The sequence below is a fragment of the Saccostrea echinata genome, unplaced genomic scaffold (genome assembly GCF_033153115.1).
Source record: "Saccostrea echinata isolate AGI-Se365-2 ecotype Australia unplaced genomic scaffold, CSIRO_AGI_Sech_v1 ptg000034l, whole genome shotgun sequence".
Lineage (NCBI taxonomy): Eukaryota > Metazoa > Mollusca > Bivalvia > Ostreida > Ostreidae > Saccostrea > Saccostrea echinata.
Window position 1 is genome coordinate 5,228,034 of NW_026889783.1, and position 18,604 is coordinate 5,246,637.

General features: G+C 33.6%; 1 protein-coding gene across 1 annotated transcript in view; it reads right to left on the reverse strand.

Moving 5' to 3' along the window:
• Nucleotides 1-18,604, reverse strand: part of LOC133199617 (serine/threonine-protein kinase Sgk1-like) — a 57,435-nt gene that overhangs the window by 35,686 nt on the left and 3,145 nt on the right. The window contains exon 2 of the mRNA XM_061335463.1: nucleotides 15,077-15,193. Within this exon, the coding sequence (XP_061191447.1) occupies nucleotides 15,077-15,193 (117 nt within the window). The remainder of the gene's footprint in view (nucleotides 1-15,076; nucleotides 15,194-18,604) is intronic.

Here is an 18,604-nt window from a genome sequence, read left to right on the forward strand (position 1 = left end):
TAAACATACATTGACCAATTGTGGTGGATTTAAAGGGGAAAGGGGAGGGGGGGCTAAAATTTTCACATTCAAGATAAATAATAAGTCTATATTTAAAAGACCTCATTATCTCTAGAATCCAGAAGTTAATACCCTGGGTCCCCATCAGACCACCTTGTCACCTTGGACCTACTGGGGGCTGCAAAATAGCCCCCAAACCCCTGCCTAATTATTTGGTGCTCCCTAACTTTGAATCCTGAATCTGCGCCCCTGACCAAAGTGTGATTCTTACAGATTTTGGGTATTTGTCTACGTACTGTAAACATGGATATTTACATGACTGTGTTGTTAATTATGTGAACTGTATATACCTACACAAGTACACTGTTGTGGGGGTTACATTTCCACAATACCAGGATAATGTATTGATTGTTAAAACCGAATAAAAATGAATAAAAACATTGGTACACAGGGAATATTTAAGTGAAATCTTTTTTACCAATATTGTATTTTGTATAAATACCCACACACATAAATTTCAAAATTTAAAGTACTAGAGATGTTACATAGATAATTATACTGTATACATCTGTACTGGAAAGCTTATAGTATCAAACCAAATGTTTAAGTGACATTTTTAGGGCAACCACATTATTCACTTTATATTCCTAAAGTATGCTAACCATTTCCATGAACAAATCTTTAATAAAAGAAGTGACATTGAGTTGTTTTTTGTTTAAAATAGTCACTGACAATGTAGGGGTTGATAAAAGGAAACCCTGTCACTTCTCAACTATGTAGGGGTTGATAAAAGGAAACCCTGTCACTTCTCATTGTTTTAATATCAAATGTACTTTCAAATGATTCATACACTAAATTTCATTTGATTAGTCTATCTAAAACATCTGTTTTTCGATGATATCTATCTCATTAAAAATTTCCAACTGACAACCTGCACATTCTTAAGACATGCACATGCCGAAGACAATCCAATAAGGGACCTGAGAATCAAATTTAGATTGCAGACCAGATTTACAAAGTGCTTATATTATGTCATTTGTCTAGGATAAGATACAAATGGCAGAGGAAACCCAAATGTTTTATTGAATGTTTAACATGAGTTCAAACCTAATAAAATCAGAGGCATCTTAGCCTTACGGGGCACCTGCATGTATCAGTTATAAAACTGTTCAGATTCTGATCTGACCAACCAGAGCATGACTTGTGACACACTCCCTTCACGTGAACTTAAACCTAAATATCAACTAGAGCATGACAGGTCAAAACTAATAGGCTAGACTCTGGACATTTATGGTCAATTACTATAACCAGTACATCTGATTTAATTGTGTCCAGAAATGAAGAATCTAGGTTGCTGCTCAGACTTCAGTGAACTGGACCATGTGGATACATTTAGGCTGTTTGATGTATAAAATGAGCATCACAAAACCTTCAGAGTTTATCTAAAACTCAAGCAAAGTGTAAAGGGCAACTCTCATGACAATACTGCTAGGTGCAAATTGTCTTCAACTTGGCAAGTTCTAGCAACAGAGAAATCTATCAACAACCATCTCTTGGCATTAAATGGCCAGTGCACCTAGTACAAAACAGAGAGGGGGGACTAATTCACTAGTGCATGCTATACGATATCTGTTAAGTATACACTCCATGAATGAAAACTACAATGTATATAATAAGCAAGTATACACTAATGCAAGGATGCTATCATAATTGATTCTGCTAAAAATGAACACAGCCAATTATTAAGAGAGTACAGGATACAACATCAGCCGGTGCAGTAGCTAGCACTAGAACAAACATTTTAACTCCCCCTAACATGTGGGATTGTCCCACACAAAAGTATTCATAACACAAAGCCTTCAACCTATTTAAGAAATTCAATTTTTTTTTTTTTTTTTTTAATTACAATTTTGCATACCCAGATTTCATGAAATAAACAATGGATATCAATTATCTACTCTGTTCTGTACAATAGTGTTATTGGAATTTGAAGTAAACTAAGTTATCAACAAGAGGCCCAAGGGCCTTGAAGGTCACCTGAGTATTCATTGGTTTCTAAGGCTATGAGCATTTTCGGTCTGGAGCTGGTTTGGACTCATGTGACAAAAATATAAGACATTAGTTTGGTGTGGACTCTAAAACCATTATCATATTCATGCTACAGCCAATCAAAATCAAAAAAAGATGCACAATGACATTATGTAATTAATATTCTGAGAAAGTATGATTAAATTTTATTCAATGATATTGGAGGAGTTGTGGATAAGAGATGGCTACCCCCCCCCCCCCCCATGTTAGTGAAAGAATGGCAGTGTCCATGTTCTGCTATGGGTAACCCCAAATATCTGCTTGATCAAAAAATAAAATAAATAAAAGCTGCACAATGGCACTATGTAATAGAGATTCTGTGATAGCTAGTCTAATTATAAAATTTTATTTTGTTGTAGAGGAGGAGCTGCAGATAAGATATGGGTACTCCCAAGTGTTACAGACGTATAGGAGGACATATGGAGGGAATTGTATAGAAGGATGGACACCACCGTCATTACATACCCCACACTTTTCAAGTGGGGGTATATTAATAACAATGACATTATTGCTTTCAGGCTACACTGTATACCAATGAAGATCACTCTCAAAAAAAAAGGTAAGAAGCCACGAACTACAAGCTATTGTGATGAGCATAAAAAACTTTTCTTTGCATTATTTATGTAAATGGAGTTTTTGTCTATTTCATTACATTTCATATTAATTTTAATTATTGCAGTGGTCATTAGAAGGCATATTTACAACTTCTCAAAATTGAAGCAAAAAACATATGGCACACAATACTACCTCCCTCTGTTTTCATCACAGAAGGCTAACATTTATGGTTTTAGGATTTTGGTAAATTGATGTGCACTAATTGTAATCATTTAATCTGATTACTTACTAGATTCCCTTTAGAAAAGAATAGAAATTTTCAAAGAAATAATGAATTTAAAATATATGACAATTTAAGCCCCATTCAAGGGTCTGAACCATGAACCCAGGGGGGTATGAATTTCACAATTTTGGTAAAAGTTTATTATTCATTAAAATAATCATGGAAACAATTTTCTTGCTAGATGTCCATGAGTAAAAATGAGGATTTTAAGATACCACATTTATAACACATGACCAAATTAGATTTACCCCAGATTCTGAACCCTAAGCCCAGGGGTCATGTATTTCACAATTTTGGTAGAAAACTCTTTGCTTATTATAATCATTTTTCAGATTGACTACTTAATGCCCAGGAGTAAAGATGTAGATTTTTGAAGATTGCATTAATTTTGATAATTTAAGCACCACACCTCAACCCCAGGGGGACAGAGCCATTAAATTCACAACTTTTGTTCCCCTTCACTCAGAGATACCATAAATCAAAATTTGTTGAAATTGGTTCAGAGTTCAAGAGAAAATTGGTTCAGCAGTTCAAGAAAAGAAACTGAAAATGTTCAAAGTTCACAGCAGATGCATTTAATGGCAAATATTCAATGACGAATGACAATGGAAAAAATAAATAGTAAAAGGTCACCTGAATGACTCGGGGTCTTTAAAAATTACATAATTAACAAATTACTTAAATATAACCTAAAATCACATGTTTTTTGCCATCTTGACTAAAATAGATATGCTGAGTACAAAATGCATAGACAGTATTATACTTAATAGAATGTTTACAAGGTCAATCTAAAATGCTCATAGGCAACAATGCTCATCTGAGTCAGCTTGGCATTGTTGTTCTTCAAAAGAAGATTTTATCCTCTTTATTCATACATTAAATGTTGACCTATATTGTTGTCCCATCCTAGTCCCAATGGATCATGATATAACCAAACCTGAGTCCTCACATCATGGGAATGTTTCATTATCAATAATACTAATATGTCTTTGCTGTTCTGAAAAATGACAGATTGATCAGAGAAGCTCACTTGAGCTGAAGGCTCAGGTGAGCTAATAATGGAACTTAGGGATATTGACATTAATGTTTTCTCAATAACAAAGTTAGAACATTTATCTAATAAAATATTATTATAGTTTTAATTAATTTTTTTTTTTTTTTTTTTTTTTTTTTTTTTTTTACATATAATCATTTATCTTAATCTATGCCATAGTAGGTTATAATATACATGAACATGGTAATTAGAAATAAAATGTTTCTGAAGAAAGTCTAAATTATCAGATAAAAGTTATGAACTTGTTAGTAAGTCATCTCTTACAATGCAAAATTTTCAATTTTTTCACATCACAGTTTATATTAGTTAACAGGTAGAATTTCTGATCTGGGCTGTATGTAATTTATACTTAATATACCAACAGATATTGGGACATTGCTGCTTTTTTACATACATATAATTATAACCCCATACTATGAAAAAAAAACCAGACATAAGAGTATACTTGCTTTTGTTTGAACCTTGGTCTGATTTCCAGTAGCTGACAGGACAAGGACAACAAGTAAAAATAATCCTTTACATTCTTAAATAGAAAATTTTATTGTTTTATGGAGATTGTTGTGAGATGAAGAGCTGGATGTCTCAGATCGGTGCTAACTTTTATTCTACTTCAGGTAAAGTCAAGGTCTACCCTGCCACCACACAGAGGGGTAAATTCTATAATTCTGTCTCTGTGTCAGTGATTTACAGTGACCTCTGGGTACCCAGAACTGATCGTAGATAAGAAAACATCAATATACCAGGAACAGAGGAAGACGGTCAACATTAGAATGTAAATACATCGTAAAACATCTGTAAACAGTCAGCAGGGTAGATAGATATTTACTCCCCATGACCATATCTGTTTACAAAAGTCATTCATTCATCAAGCTACAAAGGAAACTTACTAAGGAAAGCAAAGAAAAAATCAATGACTTTAAAATTTCAAAATGGCATTGGGAATTAATGGTATTCCATAAATGGAACCAAAGTTCTTCACACGTACTAGCATTCAATAATGCAGTACAAATACATGTATGCCTTTTTTGGTACATGTATTAAAGAATAGCTTTTAAATGCCACAGGTAATGTAAATATTGTAGATTATTATGTGCTGTGAACCTCTCAGTGTCGTAAGACAAAGAGAGACAACTCTTGACACTGCATGTCATTTTCTCCTCAAGGAAGATAATTTCCACCTCAGATACTTAGCTGCAGGATATAAATAAAAGCACCAACAGTTTTTTTTTTAAATTTTCTTATATCTAAATTAATGAATATTGAAAAGAAGAAACAAATTATAGTAACTAGAGCTATTCTAATGGGCTTAATACCTCCTACAGGACATGTTCAAGACAGGGCCAAGAAATATTTTACATGTTTTTATATTTATTGAAAATGTCATTTCCATATCAAGTGGCCTTGACTTTGACTATGATGTAATTCTCTTAAAGTACTTGACAGATCCACTGGTCATATCTGTGACTTGTATCACTTAATTTCTGTCCAAAATTTTCATTTGTACCTCACATACACTTCTATTGACACTCGTTGAAATAGATTCTTGGAAAAGTTAAAAATGGTGAAAAGTTTTACTTAAATTTGTTTTTTAATTGATTTTAATTAACAATAAAAAATATTTATCAGGGTTCTCCATGGGCCGTTTAACGTGGCTGCCCCGCCACAGTTAAATAATTACCTAGCGCCACAGTTAAAAAATCAGCCCCATAGTTCAGCCACAGTAAAATATTAGCGCCATGGTAAGATCGTCTTCGATCAAAAAGATAAATTTATAAATCTCAAAATGAACCTCTAAATAATGTACCAGTCTTCATTTTCTAATGCTTAACATGCATTCTCTGTAAGCACCAAAAAATCTTGGAAACGACATCTCTCCGATTTTGATGAAATTTGCACCACAGGTGCAGCTTGGCACAAAACTAGTAAATATGGTGTTAGAAGTTTCACACGTGCACCCGGTTGCCATGGAGACGGATCCATTGAATTTGGCCATGTTTGGCCCTTTTTGACCAAATAAAAACATGAAAATTGAGGAAATGTAAATGCATTTTTATCTTTCTGTAGTAAACTCAAACATAAATCATTGTATCATAAGAAAACATCAACTTTTAAGGTATACAGGGCATATAATCGGTTATTCCAGAATTATTCCCACTCTAAGAAAAAGGTCCTGTAAAATGACCTAGTTTCTGAAAATGTGTAAAATGGGAAATTTGGTATTTTTTGAGAACTTTAAGGTTAAATAAAAAAAATTGTCTATGGAAAATTTTCAAATCTTATGTGTGTTTTCATACTTCAGAATTAAGAGTGTCACCTCATGAAAAAATTGGAGTGGGATCTCAATACTATTTTTAGTAACATGTATCTATAAATAGACATATTTCAGAAAAATCTAAAAAATCAATTTTGGGCAGAGTTTAAGATGCCATTGTTAGGTATTTAAGAAATATACTGTAAAAGTCAATATGTTAATGACAGAAACTGGACACCAATAACTACTATGCATATTATTTGAAGGGAGTTCCGTTTTCTATTTATAGCTTCAAATGCCGTAAAATAGACATGTCTCATAATATGTGTAAAAATGACTATTTTCTATCATTTAGAAGCTCCACTAAAACATAAGTGATAAACATACTGCTCTCACCAATATTTCATCAATTAGAAGAAGGGATAATACAATAACTCACACATTATTGAGGATAGGCTCTCATTTCTATAAATAGTACAAATGTCTAAAATAGACACATGGGAAATTAATGACGAAATGTAGATTTTTGCACTATTTCTCACATTAGAGATGAACAATTTGCATACTCACTGTCATTAACTGTAACTGACATAATGTGACTGACAAGTACAGGAGAGCATTAACTGAAATGTAGAATAATAAGCGGAGGTTTCCATTTCTATTTATAGTAACAATTGTTTAAAAATAGACATTCTGCAAATTATCAAGAAAATGTAGAATTTTGCACTATTTTCTCACATTAGGGATGGACAATTTGCAGACAAACTGCTATTGAATTAACTTTTAATAACATAAGGGGAACAACAAGTACAAGAAAGCATTAACTGAAATGCAGAATAATAAGCGGAGGTTTCCATTTCTATTTATAGTAACAAATGTTTAAAAATAGACATACTGCAAATTATTAAAGAAATGTAGAATTTTGCACTGTTTCTCACATTAGGGATGGACAATTTGCAGACTAACTGTTATTTACTGTTGTTGACATAAGGCTACTGACAAGAGCAGGACAGCATTAACTGAAATACAGTACATTCAGTGGAGGTTTCCATTTCTATTTATAGTAACAAATGTTTTAAAAATCATATCATAGAGGAAATATAGAATTTTGCACTATTTCTCACATGAGGGATGGGAAATCTGCAGACTTATTGTTATAAAGGTTATGTATTCGACAAGAAAAACACAGCATTAACTGAAAAGTAGAATAATCGGTGGAGGTTTCCATTTTTAGCTCTTCTGAGCCAAAGGCTCAAAGAGCTAATGCTATGGCCATTTGTGCGGTGTGCGTAAACTTTATAGAATATGGGCCATAACTCAAGAACCTCTTTGCCAATTATTGTCAAATTTGTTACAGGGTATCCTTGGCCCAACAGCTCCCATTTTTACTAAAACTAGGGTTGTGACCCTTAAACAAGGGGAGATAATTAGGAAAATAGAAACAAAAGTACTGATTGCTAAAAAATCTTCTTCTCAAGAACCACTGGGCAGATTATTACCAAACTTACACAAAAGGATGAGAATATGTAGTTAATTAAAATTTGCACGGGGAATCACCCTGGGGCAAAGGGCATGGTCTCAAGGTCACTTCAAAGTTGACCAAAAATTACATTATATTAAAATGTTGATATTTTGCTTACTATACGGACGTGGATCATCAAATCTTGTCAATTGATGCATCTGAGGACCTCATATCATGTTGACTCAAAAGTAGGTCACGATGACCTACTTTTTAAATTTTGCGGCCATTCTTTTTCAAAATGATTTAGAGGCATATTTTAAACAATTTAAGGCCTATGATCATCAAACTTTGTCAGTTGATGTATCTTGGGTCCTCGGAGTATGTTGACTAAAAAGTAGGTCACCTTGACCTACTTTTTGAATTTTATGGCTAATCTCTTTCAAAACAATTAAGGTCATTAATTAGAATACTGAGAGGTTTAGAATCATTAAATTTTGCAAGATGATGCATCTTGGGGCCATAAAACATATTTATTAAAAAGGAGGTCACAGTGACCTACTTTTTGAACTTTGCAGGCATTCGATTTCAAAGCGTTTTAGAGGCATAATTTGGACATTTTAAGGCCTATGATCATAAAACTTTGTAAGTTGATGCATCTTGGGTCCTCGAAAAACGTCAACTGAAAAGTAGGTCACCATGACCTACTTTTCAATTTATATCACTCTAATTAAATATTTCGGGTACTAATTGGGTTAGCATCATCAAACTTTGTCAGATAATGTCTAAAATACTGAGCATGTTCATCTTTCAAAATATCACAATATGTCTATTTTAGACATGTTTCTATAAAAAGAATGGAGAACCCATTCTCAATAATGTGTGAAATATAGTGGAGATTGGTAGAACTGTAAAAAAAAATTTCTACGAATTTTCTAATTGATGTAAAATTGTCATTTTTAGCTTTATTGGGACTTACTTTTAAAACTAGGTAGCTATTAAATTCATTCCTTATTATGTAATTTTCCATCACCAAGTGTAATTGATTGATTGACTACTGTTTAATGCCAAGGCGACATTATTTCAGCCATATTTCAGTGGGCACTAAGTGTGAAAAAATAACAATTTCTCCTTCAAATTGTACATAATTAAAATGTAACATCAAGCGGTTCGATACGTTTTTGACTTAAGTCAGTGTGACCTAGGCAACACAGGTTATATGGTATAAACTAGTTTTTTATCCAATCAAATGACGAGTAAAAACCAAAATTAAATTATATACAAGTAGACTACACTGAGATACATCACTCTGCTTATCAGTTTTTGGTTTTGATGAATGGCATTGCTATGGTGACTAAAATTAAAAATTCCTGTCAAATTCTATCAGGAAGCTTCTTCTACAGCTTTGGTCTGATTCCAAGAAGACTGCACTAAGACACATAATCCTGTACATCAGATTTTAGTTTTAGATAACAGTGTTGTCATGGTAACCAAAAAAAAAGGAAATTTTGGTCAATTTTTTCAAAGGCTACTCCTATTACAGTTTTTGACCAACTGCAATTTTGACACAAAAAGAGGCTAAATAAGGATATTTTTTTTATTTACTGTCATTACAAGTCCAAGTGCTACTGCCTAGCTACTTTTCTCTTCCTTTGTTAAATAAATACCAGTAGAGCTACAGTCTCGTCAGAGACTTCTGGTTCCTTATATGCTGAGGGGTATGTTTTTGTTGATGTTTATTGCTATAAATAGAAATGGAAACCTCTACTAGTACTGGTAATTCTGCATTTCAATTAATATTGACTAGTTCTTGTAAGTCACAATATGATTATGACAGAAAATCTGCTAATTTTCCACTTCTTACGTTTGAAATAGTGCAAGAACCTACATTTTCTAAATTATTTGAGATACTGTAAAATCATTAAATTTTGTGGGTGTTTTATGGCATAGAGAGACCCACAAATATATGTCCTCCACGAAATGTAAAATTCAAATATATAACAACTTTTAAACAATATAAAAGCTTTTCTTCATTCACAAAGAAAATCCCCTTTACCAACTAATTTTTTCTTCAAACCACGAAAAAATTACCCCACGAAAAATAGGTGATCTTTCACATGTTTACCCCTTTATCCCGTGGATATCACTCATTGGATATATTTTTTTTTTTTTGATATCCCACAGATATGATGTCACAATGGGTTTTAGTGTGAGAGTGGAGAAGTAAAATGAAGTAGATTCCTATATAAAAACAGTGTAAAACATTGATTGTGATGTATAAAACATAGGATAAAAAGAATCTTCCATGATTTGTGGTTGGATATGATTTTTATCCAACTCGTTGTGAGTTTTTTATCCCCTCGCCAAGGCTCGGGAGTAAAAAAACCACACAACTGGTTGGATAAAAATCATATTCAAGCACAAACCATGGGAGTACCTATATATACATTACATATATTTTTAGTTTATTGTTACTGTAACAAGAGGCCCAAGATCCTTAACGGTCACCTGAGTATAATACAACAATTTAGAAGTTAAATACACTGACAGATGAAGCTTTGTTGCTCTAAAGCAAGAGAAGTAGGAAGATCAGGATCAACAAAATAATTAGTCTAGTATTCACTTAAGTTCTAATCTGTCCCCCACTTAATATTATCACCAAGCAGACTATTAACAAACTATTAGTGCTTCTGTACTATTTTTAAACCCGTGTTAAGACCTCTAGCATTGACCTCTCTTATGGTCTTTGAAGAACTTTTAATAAGATAAGTTATTTTTGTCTCATTTTTATTTATCTATTTCTTACAGGTCTGCCTGATTATTAAAACTAAGAAAGTACTTTTTGAATTATACGATAAACATTCTTGCATAATTATCTTATTCTATTAATCTTTCAAATACATTATTTACAGTGATTAATTATCAAAGGTGAATGGAAAAGGGGAATAACTTCTCTCAGTAGAATACAAATTAATAGAGCCTGTCCAGGACCAGAATGCTTAGACAAATTGTCCAGATGTTCAAAAATCTGGTAGAAATACGCTTACTTATATCATTTAAACTTTTACTCAGTTTGCTTTCGATATGCCCAGAAGCAGAGAAGAATTTCACAGGTACAATGCATTTTCAATACAGATTCAACAAAGCCTTACCCTAACACCAGAACCCAAGACCAAAGGTCAAGAAATTTACAAATTTGGAAGAGTTACCCTCATCATCATAACTATGGACTTCAAAGAATTAACACTTTTCCACTATATTATCAAAAGCCCCCCCCCCCTTCCTCGTTATGCCAGAGCCCCTGACCCTAGGACCACAAGATTTAAAAATTCTGTTCGAAGCTCCCATCTTCATCATAGCTAAGCAATTTATTTATTAGCTCAACACTAAGGAGCAGACAGGATTAGTTAATGATTAATTAATAGAATTAATGCATTTTCACTATATAATCAATAGAGCCCCCCTCCCCCCCCCCTCCTCAAGAACCCCAAAAACTGAGGCCATGTATTTAAAAATTTTGGAAGAGGCATCCTTGCCTATCATAATCATGCACTTAGTTTGTTTAAATAATCTCCAGTAGCAAAGAAGAAGATTTTCATAGAATCAATGCATTTTCACTATATAATCAATAGAGCCCCACCCTAACACCGGACCCCCTGACCCTGGGGCCATGAAATTCACAATTTTTAAAAAGGCATCCTTATGCATCATAACCATGCACTTAGTTTGTTTACATAATCTCCAGTAGCAGAGAAGAAGATTTTCAAAGAATCAATGCATTTTCACTATATAATCAATAGAGCCCCACCCTAACACCAGAACCCCTGACCCTGGGGCCATGAAATTCACAATTTTGGTTGAGGCACTCTTGCTCATCATAACTATGTACTTAGTTACTTTATTTAATACCCAGGAGCAGAGAAGAAGATTTTCAAAGAATTAATGCATTTTCACTATATAATCAATAGAGCCCTGCCCTAACACCAGAACGCCTGACCCAGGGGCCATGGCTTTCACAATTCTGGAAGGGACCCACCTCCTCATCATAACTATGTACTTAGTTTCTCACCTTAATGCCCAGGAGCAGAGGAGAAGATTTTCAAAGAATTAATGCATTTTCACTATATAGTCGATAGAGCCCCGCCCTAACACCAGAACCCCTGACCCTGGGGCCATGAATTTCACAATTTTGGAAGAAGCACTCTTGCTCATCATAACTATGTACTTAGTTTGTTTACATAATCTCCAGTAGCAGAGAAGAAGATTTTCAAAGAATCAATGCATTTTCACTATATAATCAATAGAGCCCCACCCTAACACCAGAACCCCTGACCCTGGGGCCATGAATTTCACAATTTTGGAAGAGGCACTCTTGCTCATCAAAACTATGTACTTAGTTACCTTATTTAATACCCAGGAGCAGAGAAGAAGATTTTCAAAGAATCAATGCATTTTCACTATATAATCAATAGAGCCCCACCCTAACACCAGAACCCCTGACCCTGGGGCCATGAATTTCACAATTTTGGAAGAGGCACTCTTGCTCATCAAAACTATGTACTTAGTTACCTTATTTAATACCCAGGAGCAGAGAAGAAGATTTTCAAAGAAATAAGGCACTTTCACTATATGATCTATATAGCCCCACCCTGGGGCCAGAACCCCTGACCCTGGGGCCATGAATTTCACAATTTTGGTAGAGGGCTCAATGCTTATTACAATGATGCCAACAGTTTGACTGCTTGATGTCCAGGAGTAAAGAAGAAGATTTTTAAAGATTGCATTATTTTTGGTGGTTTTAGCCCCACCCCTCAGGCCCCAGGGGGGCAGGGACCATGAATTTCACAATTTTTGTTCCCCTTCACCGATAGATGCTATATGCCAAATTTGGTTGAAATTGGTTAAGCGATTTCAGAGAAGAAGCTAAAAATGTTCAAATGTTAACGCACGACGCACGCCGACGGACGAGAACGGATAGCAAAAGGTCACCTGAGTGACTCAGGTCTAATAAAAAATGGAGACCCCATGCTCATTAATGTGTGAAGTGTTGTATGACCACATGTACTTGAAGATGGCATATTTTAGAGAGCAATGTTATTTTAAATATTTTTGTGAAGGTTGTAATTGGGGGAAAATTTCATTTTTTCTCATATGCTGAGACATATGTATTTTTAAGTATTTGGTGTTATAAATAGAAATGGAAATAATCTCCGCAGATTATTTTGCATTTCAGCTAATGCTCTCTTGTTCTTGTCAGTCATTACATTAATAATAGTTAGTCTGCAAATTGAGCATTCCTTATGTTAGAAATAGGGCAAAAATCTATATTTCCTTGATTATTTCCAATATGTCTATTTTTAGACATACACGTATGTTGCTATAAATAGAAATCGAAACCTCCGCTGATTATTGTGCATTTCAGTAAATGCTTTCCTGTTCTTGTCATTCACCTTTTGTCAATAACAGTTAATAAAAGTTAATCGGCAAAATGTCCATTCCTAGTGTGCGAAAATCTATATTCCCTTGATTTTTTGCAATTTGTCTATTTTTACACATGTGTTGCTATAAATAGAAATTGAAACCTCCACTGATTATTCTGCATTTCAGTTAATGCTCTCTTGTACTTGTCGGTCACCTGATGTCAATAACAGTAAATAGCAGTTAGTCTGCAAATTGTCCATCCCTAATGTGAGAAACAGTGCAAAATTCTACATTTTTTCAATAGTTATAAAACGTTTGTTACTATAAATAGAAATGGAAACCTCCGCTTATTATTCTGCATTTCAGTTAATGCTTTCTTGTACTTGTTGTTCCCCTTATGTTATTAACAGTTAATAGCAGTTTGTCTGCAAATTGTCCATCCCTAATGTGAGAAAATAGTGCAAAATTCTACATTTTCTTGATAATTTGTAGAATGTCTATTTTAAAACAATTGTTACTATAAATAGAAATGGAAACCTCCGCTTATTATTCTGCATTTCAGTTAATGCTCTCCTGTACTTGTCAGTCACATTATGTCAGTTACAGTTAATGACAGTGAGTATGCAAATTGTTCATCTCTAATGTGAGAAATAGTGCAAAAATCTACATTTCGTCATTAATTTCCCATGTGTCTATTTTTAGACATTTGTACTATTTATAGAAATGAGAGCCTATCCTCAATAATGTGTGAGTTATTGTATTATCCCTTCTTCTAATTGATGAAATATTGGTGAGAGCAGTATGTTTATCACTTATGTTTTAGTGGAGCTTCTAAATGATAGAAAATAGTCATTTTTACACATATTATGAGACATGTCTATTTTACGGCATTTGAAGCTATAAATAGAAAACGGAACTCCCTTCAAATAATATGCATAGTAGTTATTGGTGTCCAGTTTCTGTCATTAACATATTGACTTTTACAGTATATTTCTTAAATACCTAACAATGGCATCTTAAACTCTGCCCAAAATTGATTTTTTAGATTTTTCTGAAATATGTCTATTTATAGATACATGTTACTAAAAATAGTATTGAGATCCCACTCCAATTTTTTCATGAGGTGACACTCTTAATTCTGAAGTATGAAAACACACATAAGATTTGAAAATTTTCCATAGACAATTTTTTTTATTTAACCTTAAAGTTCTCAAAAAATACCAAATTTCCCATTTTACACATTTTCAGAAACTAGGTCATTTTACAGGACCTTTTTCTTAGAGTGGGAATAATTCTGGAATAACCGATTATATGCCCTGTATACCTTAAAAGTTGATGTTTTCTTATGATACAATGATTTATGTTTGAGTTTACTACATAAAGATAAAAATTCATTTACATTTCCTCAATTTTCATGTTTTCATTTGGTCAAAAAGGGCCAAACATGGCCAAATTCAATGGATCCGTCTCCATGGCAACCGGGTGCACGTGTGAAACTTCTAACACCATATTTGCTAGTTTTGTGCCAAGATGCACCTGTGGTGCAAATTTCATCAAAATCGGAGAGATGTCGTTTCCAAGCCCTATAGTAATTTTTTTGGTGCTTACAGAGAATGCATGTTAACTATTAATTTAAATACTTTAACTGGGGTCCATTGTTTGGCTTACACAATCATCTTCTAAAACCTTGCTGGACTTTACACATGTATGAAAACTGACTGGCTTGGCCATTTTTTCACACTTCCCATTAATTGCAAATTTAGAAATATTTAATACTGATTATAAAATTTTATCATTATATATCTTACTGCAGGGAAGTAGTCTTCTAAGTGCTCAGGAGTGAAGAACAATTTTTAGCTCTCCTCACAAGCTTTTTTTTTTTTGTAGTACTGGAAGTACAATAAAGAGTTGACAACAGTGCACTTATTCTTTCTATTTTAAAATTTAACACCAGTAAACACTTACCACATATTTTTTCTCCTTTTCCACGGTCTGAGTTCCTGAGATTTTAACACAGGGTAAATCTTCCTCTGTTTTCTCTGGTGAGGTAGTTACAGGTTTTACACTCATTCTGTCTATTTCCTAAAATTAGATCGAAGCATTTACTTCAAAAACTGAGCAGGAATTATTTACAGATACAGTAGTATTATTAGTTATAGTACAAACAGATGATAAAGAACAGGGGTCAAGTGCTTCAGCATGTGACATCCTAGACATTAAAGCTTATAAATGAAATTTCTTAATTTTGTGTTTTAGTGATAGTTGTGATGATGTTCATCAGAATAAAAATTGAAAAACATACTACTTCATTTTCATCCAGACTACAAGTTATCAAGTTTTTTACTGATGAAACAAAAAGGGTGAAGTCTTCTGAAATTATTTAACACATTCCCTTGTTTACAGTTAGTAGCAATGGATTTACTTATAAGGTAGAAGTGACAACTCTGTACAGAAACTGAGGCACAGAACTAAATGTATTTCTTGATGTAGTTTATGCTTGCACAAAGTTTTAATATGATCAGATGAAAGCTATTTTTAAGAAGTAGCAATTTGAAATATGAACAGATGATACTATAAAGCAGGGATTTTTTATGGTGGGGTGCTAATTCTGGCTTATCTTATTGGCTTGGTAGAAACCAGCTAAAACTTTCACCCTTATTTATAAGTGCTGAATGCAAGAAAGTTAACTTTGATCAGTCTGTTGTTAAAAATGAAATCTTTTTGATTTTACTTAATGTCTTGTGTAAATCAGTATTCTAAGGTATACCTTTTCTCTCTCTACACTTACCAGTATTCAATTCTGCATTTAATCCTACTGCAATGATAATTCATGATCTGAACTATTTTGATATAGAATTATAGTTTATTGTGTTTCTTTACACAGTCAAACCTCATTATATTGAATTCTACGGGACCAAGAAAAAACTTAGTTATATTTGAAGAATCAAGGGTAAAATACTTAAAGAATAAGTGGTTGGGACTTTCAAATCACTACATATCCATGGTATTCGAGATATCAGTGTTTGAGATACCAAAGTTCAACTGTATCTTAGGCTCTGGAAGCATCTTTTTTGTTAAGCAGTATGATGACACAAACAGATGGATATTAACAGACAAACAGACAAAATACAGTATGTCTGTGATCTTCAGGGGTGGGAAAAAAAAAACTTCTAGAATTATCTCCTTTAAAATCTTAGACAAGAAGGAGCTTTAAGTTTTACAAATATATCTGGAACCCATTCCATTCTCAAGCAAATCAAATTTATGTGAATTTCTAAACAATGAAAAACAATGATTCTAATAATTACTCAAAGTAAAGATTTTGCCTATTGTTAAAAACTCAGATATACAACTGTACATGTAATAGGTCAATGACCTACCGGTAGTATGTATCAGTTTCAACAGATACAGTATCAATTTATACATACTAGCTAGCATTAAATATAAAATAAACATCAACCATTCAAATTATTATATTTTCCTCATATACTAATGAATAATGTCAGAAAAGTCCAAATCAAATATACAATTCAAATAAATCTAATGACAATTCACAATACCTTGTCTTTCTTCTGAATGAGATGAGCTGATCAGAGGGGTGGGCGTCACCGGAGCATCCTACTGCACCTTACAGGTGTGTGTAATCTAGACAGACTTTGATCACTCAGAGTAAATATTGCCTATCAGTGTTCCATTCATGGGACACACACCAGCATAAAATGCTGCAATTATTATAATGAGATAGACTTAACATCTACACTCAGAGTAAAAATCAACATAAAAAGTTGTTTTCCTTTATAAGAAAATAAAAATTTAAAGAAGCATCAGTTTGTACTCTTAGGGGATTATGTTATACTCCGATTGATCTCAAAATTATTTCATGTACTATATTACACACTGCATGTAAGATAAAGACAATACTTTCTACTCGTAAGATAAAGGCAATGATTTCCATGGCTTTCTAATCATAACTCTTTATAGCTTCATGTATTTTCTCCATTCATTCCATAGGCGTTGGAAGCAAATTGAAAGTGGGGGGGGGGGGGGGGGCTAATTGAAAGGGGGGGGTTGAACCAACAAAAAAAGGAAAAGGGTAAGCCCCAATTTTCAATGCTTATATTATGTCTATCTTTACAAAAAAAAAGGGGGGCTAAGCCCCCTTATCCCCTCCCCAGTTCTGACGCCTATGCATTCTTATCTCTCTTCCATTTTCTACTCTGCTGGTTGATGTTTCTTTTTCGAATGTCAAAAAAACATTTTCCTAATGACAAATGCTCTGGCTTTTCTGTGTGAAAATGAAGTTGAGTCAACATGTCAGATGTATTGCTATATAGTCTACTAACTAGAGAATGTATTAATTAAGTTACAGGAGGGGATCTATTCTACTACAGAAAATTCATTATTGTCATGTAATAGGGATGAGGTGATTTGTAAGAAGTTCTAAGAGGTTTCAGATTTATAACTGTATTATAATAATAAACAATAATCCATAAGCATCACACAGTCATTTGAGTATCATAGAGAAACTTTCTCCTTCATAACTGTCTTAAACCACATTCATTTCATACACAATCTTTTCAGTGTGTCTGGGGTCTTAAGCCACTTCCATTTCATACAAAAGCTTTTCAATGTCATTTTTCTCTGTCATAAATCAAATGGGCTGAGGCTAATTGTGTCAAAGGGTTGCTGACCCCAACCTCTGGTCAGGACTAACCCTTAGGTAGGGGCCACTGATGTTTCACATTGACTAATTTTTGGCTTTGAAAAGAAATTCATAATGAATCCCTTTGATGTCCACAAACATCAATCAAGTTTGAAACAGAACTATCAAATATTAACCATCTCTGTTCTTAATTTAGCATTTAAAAGTTACAATGTATCAAATATTTTAAAGTTTTGAGATAGACAGAAAAGGTAACTCTTATCCCTAGTCTACAGGAGACATGAGTGTAATTATCAGAATACAGACGTCCCTAGTCTACTGGAGACAGGAGTGTAATTATCAGAATACAGAGGTCCCTAGTCTACAGGAAACATGAGTGTAATTATCAGAATACAGACATCCCTAGTCTACTGGAGACATGAGTGTAATTATCAGAATACAAACATCCCTAGTCTATAGGAGACATGAGTGTAATTATCAGAATACAGACATCCCTAGTCTATAGGAGACATGAGTGTAATTATCAGAATACAGACATCCCTAGTCTACTGGAGACATGAGTGTAATTATCAGAATACAGACATCCCTAGTCTACAGGTGACATGAGTGTAATTATCCGAATACAGACATCACTAGTCTACAGAAGACATGAGTGTTATTATCAGAATACAGAGGTTTCTAGTCTACAGGAGACATGAGTGTAATTATCAGAATACAGATGTCCCCAGTCTACAGAAGACATGAGTGTAATTTTTAGAATACAGACATCCCTAGTCTACAGGAGTCAAGAGTGTAATTATCAGAATACAGACATCCCTAGTCTATAGGAG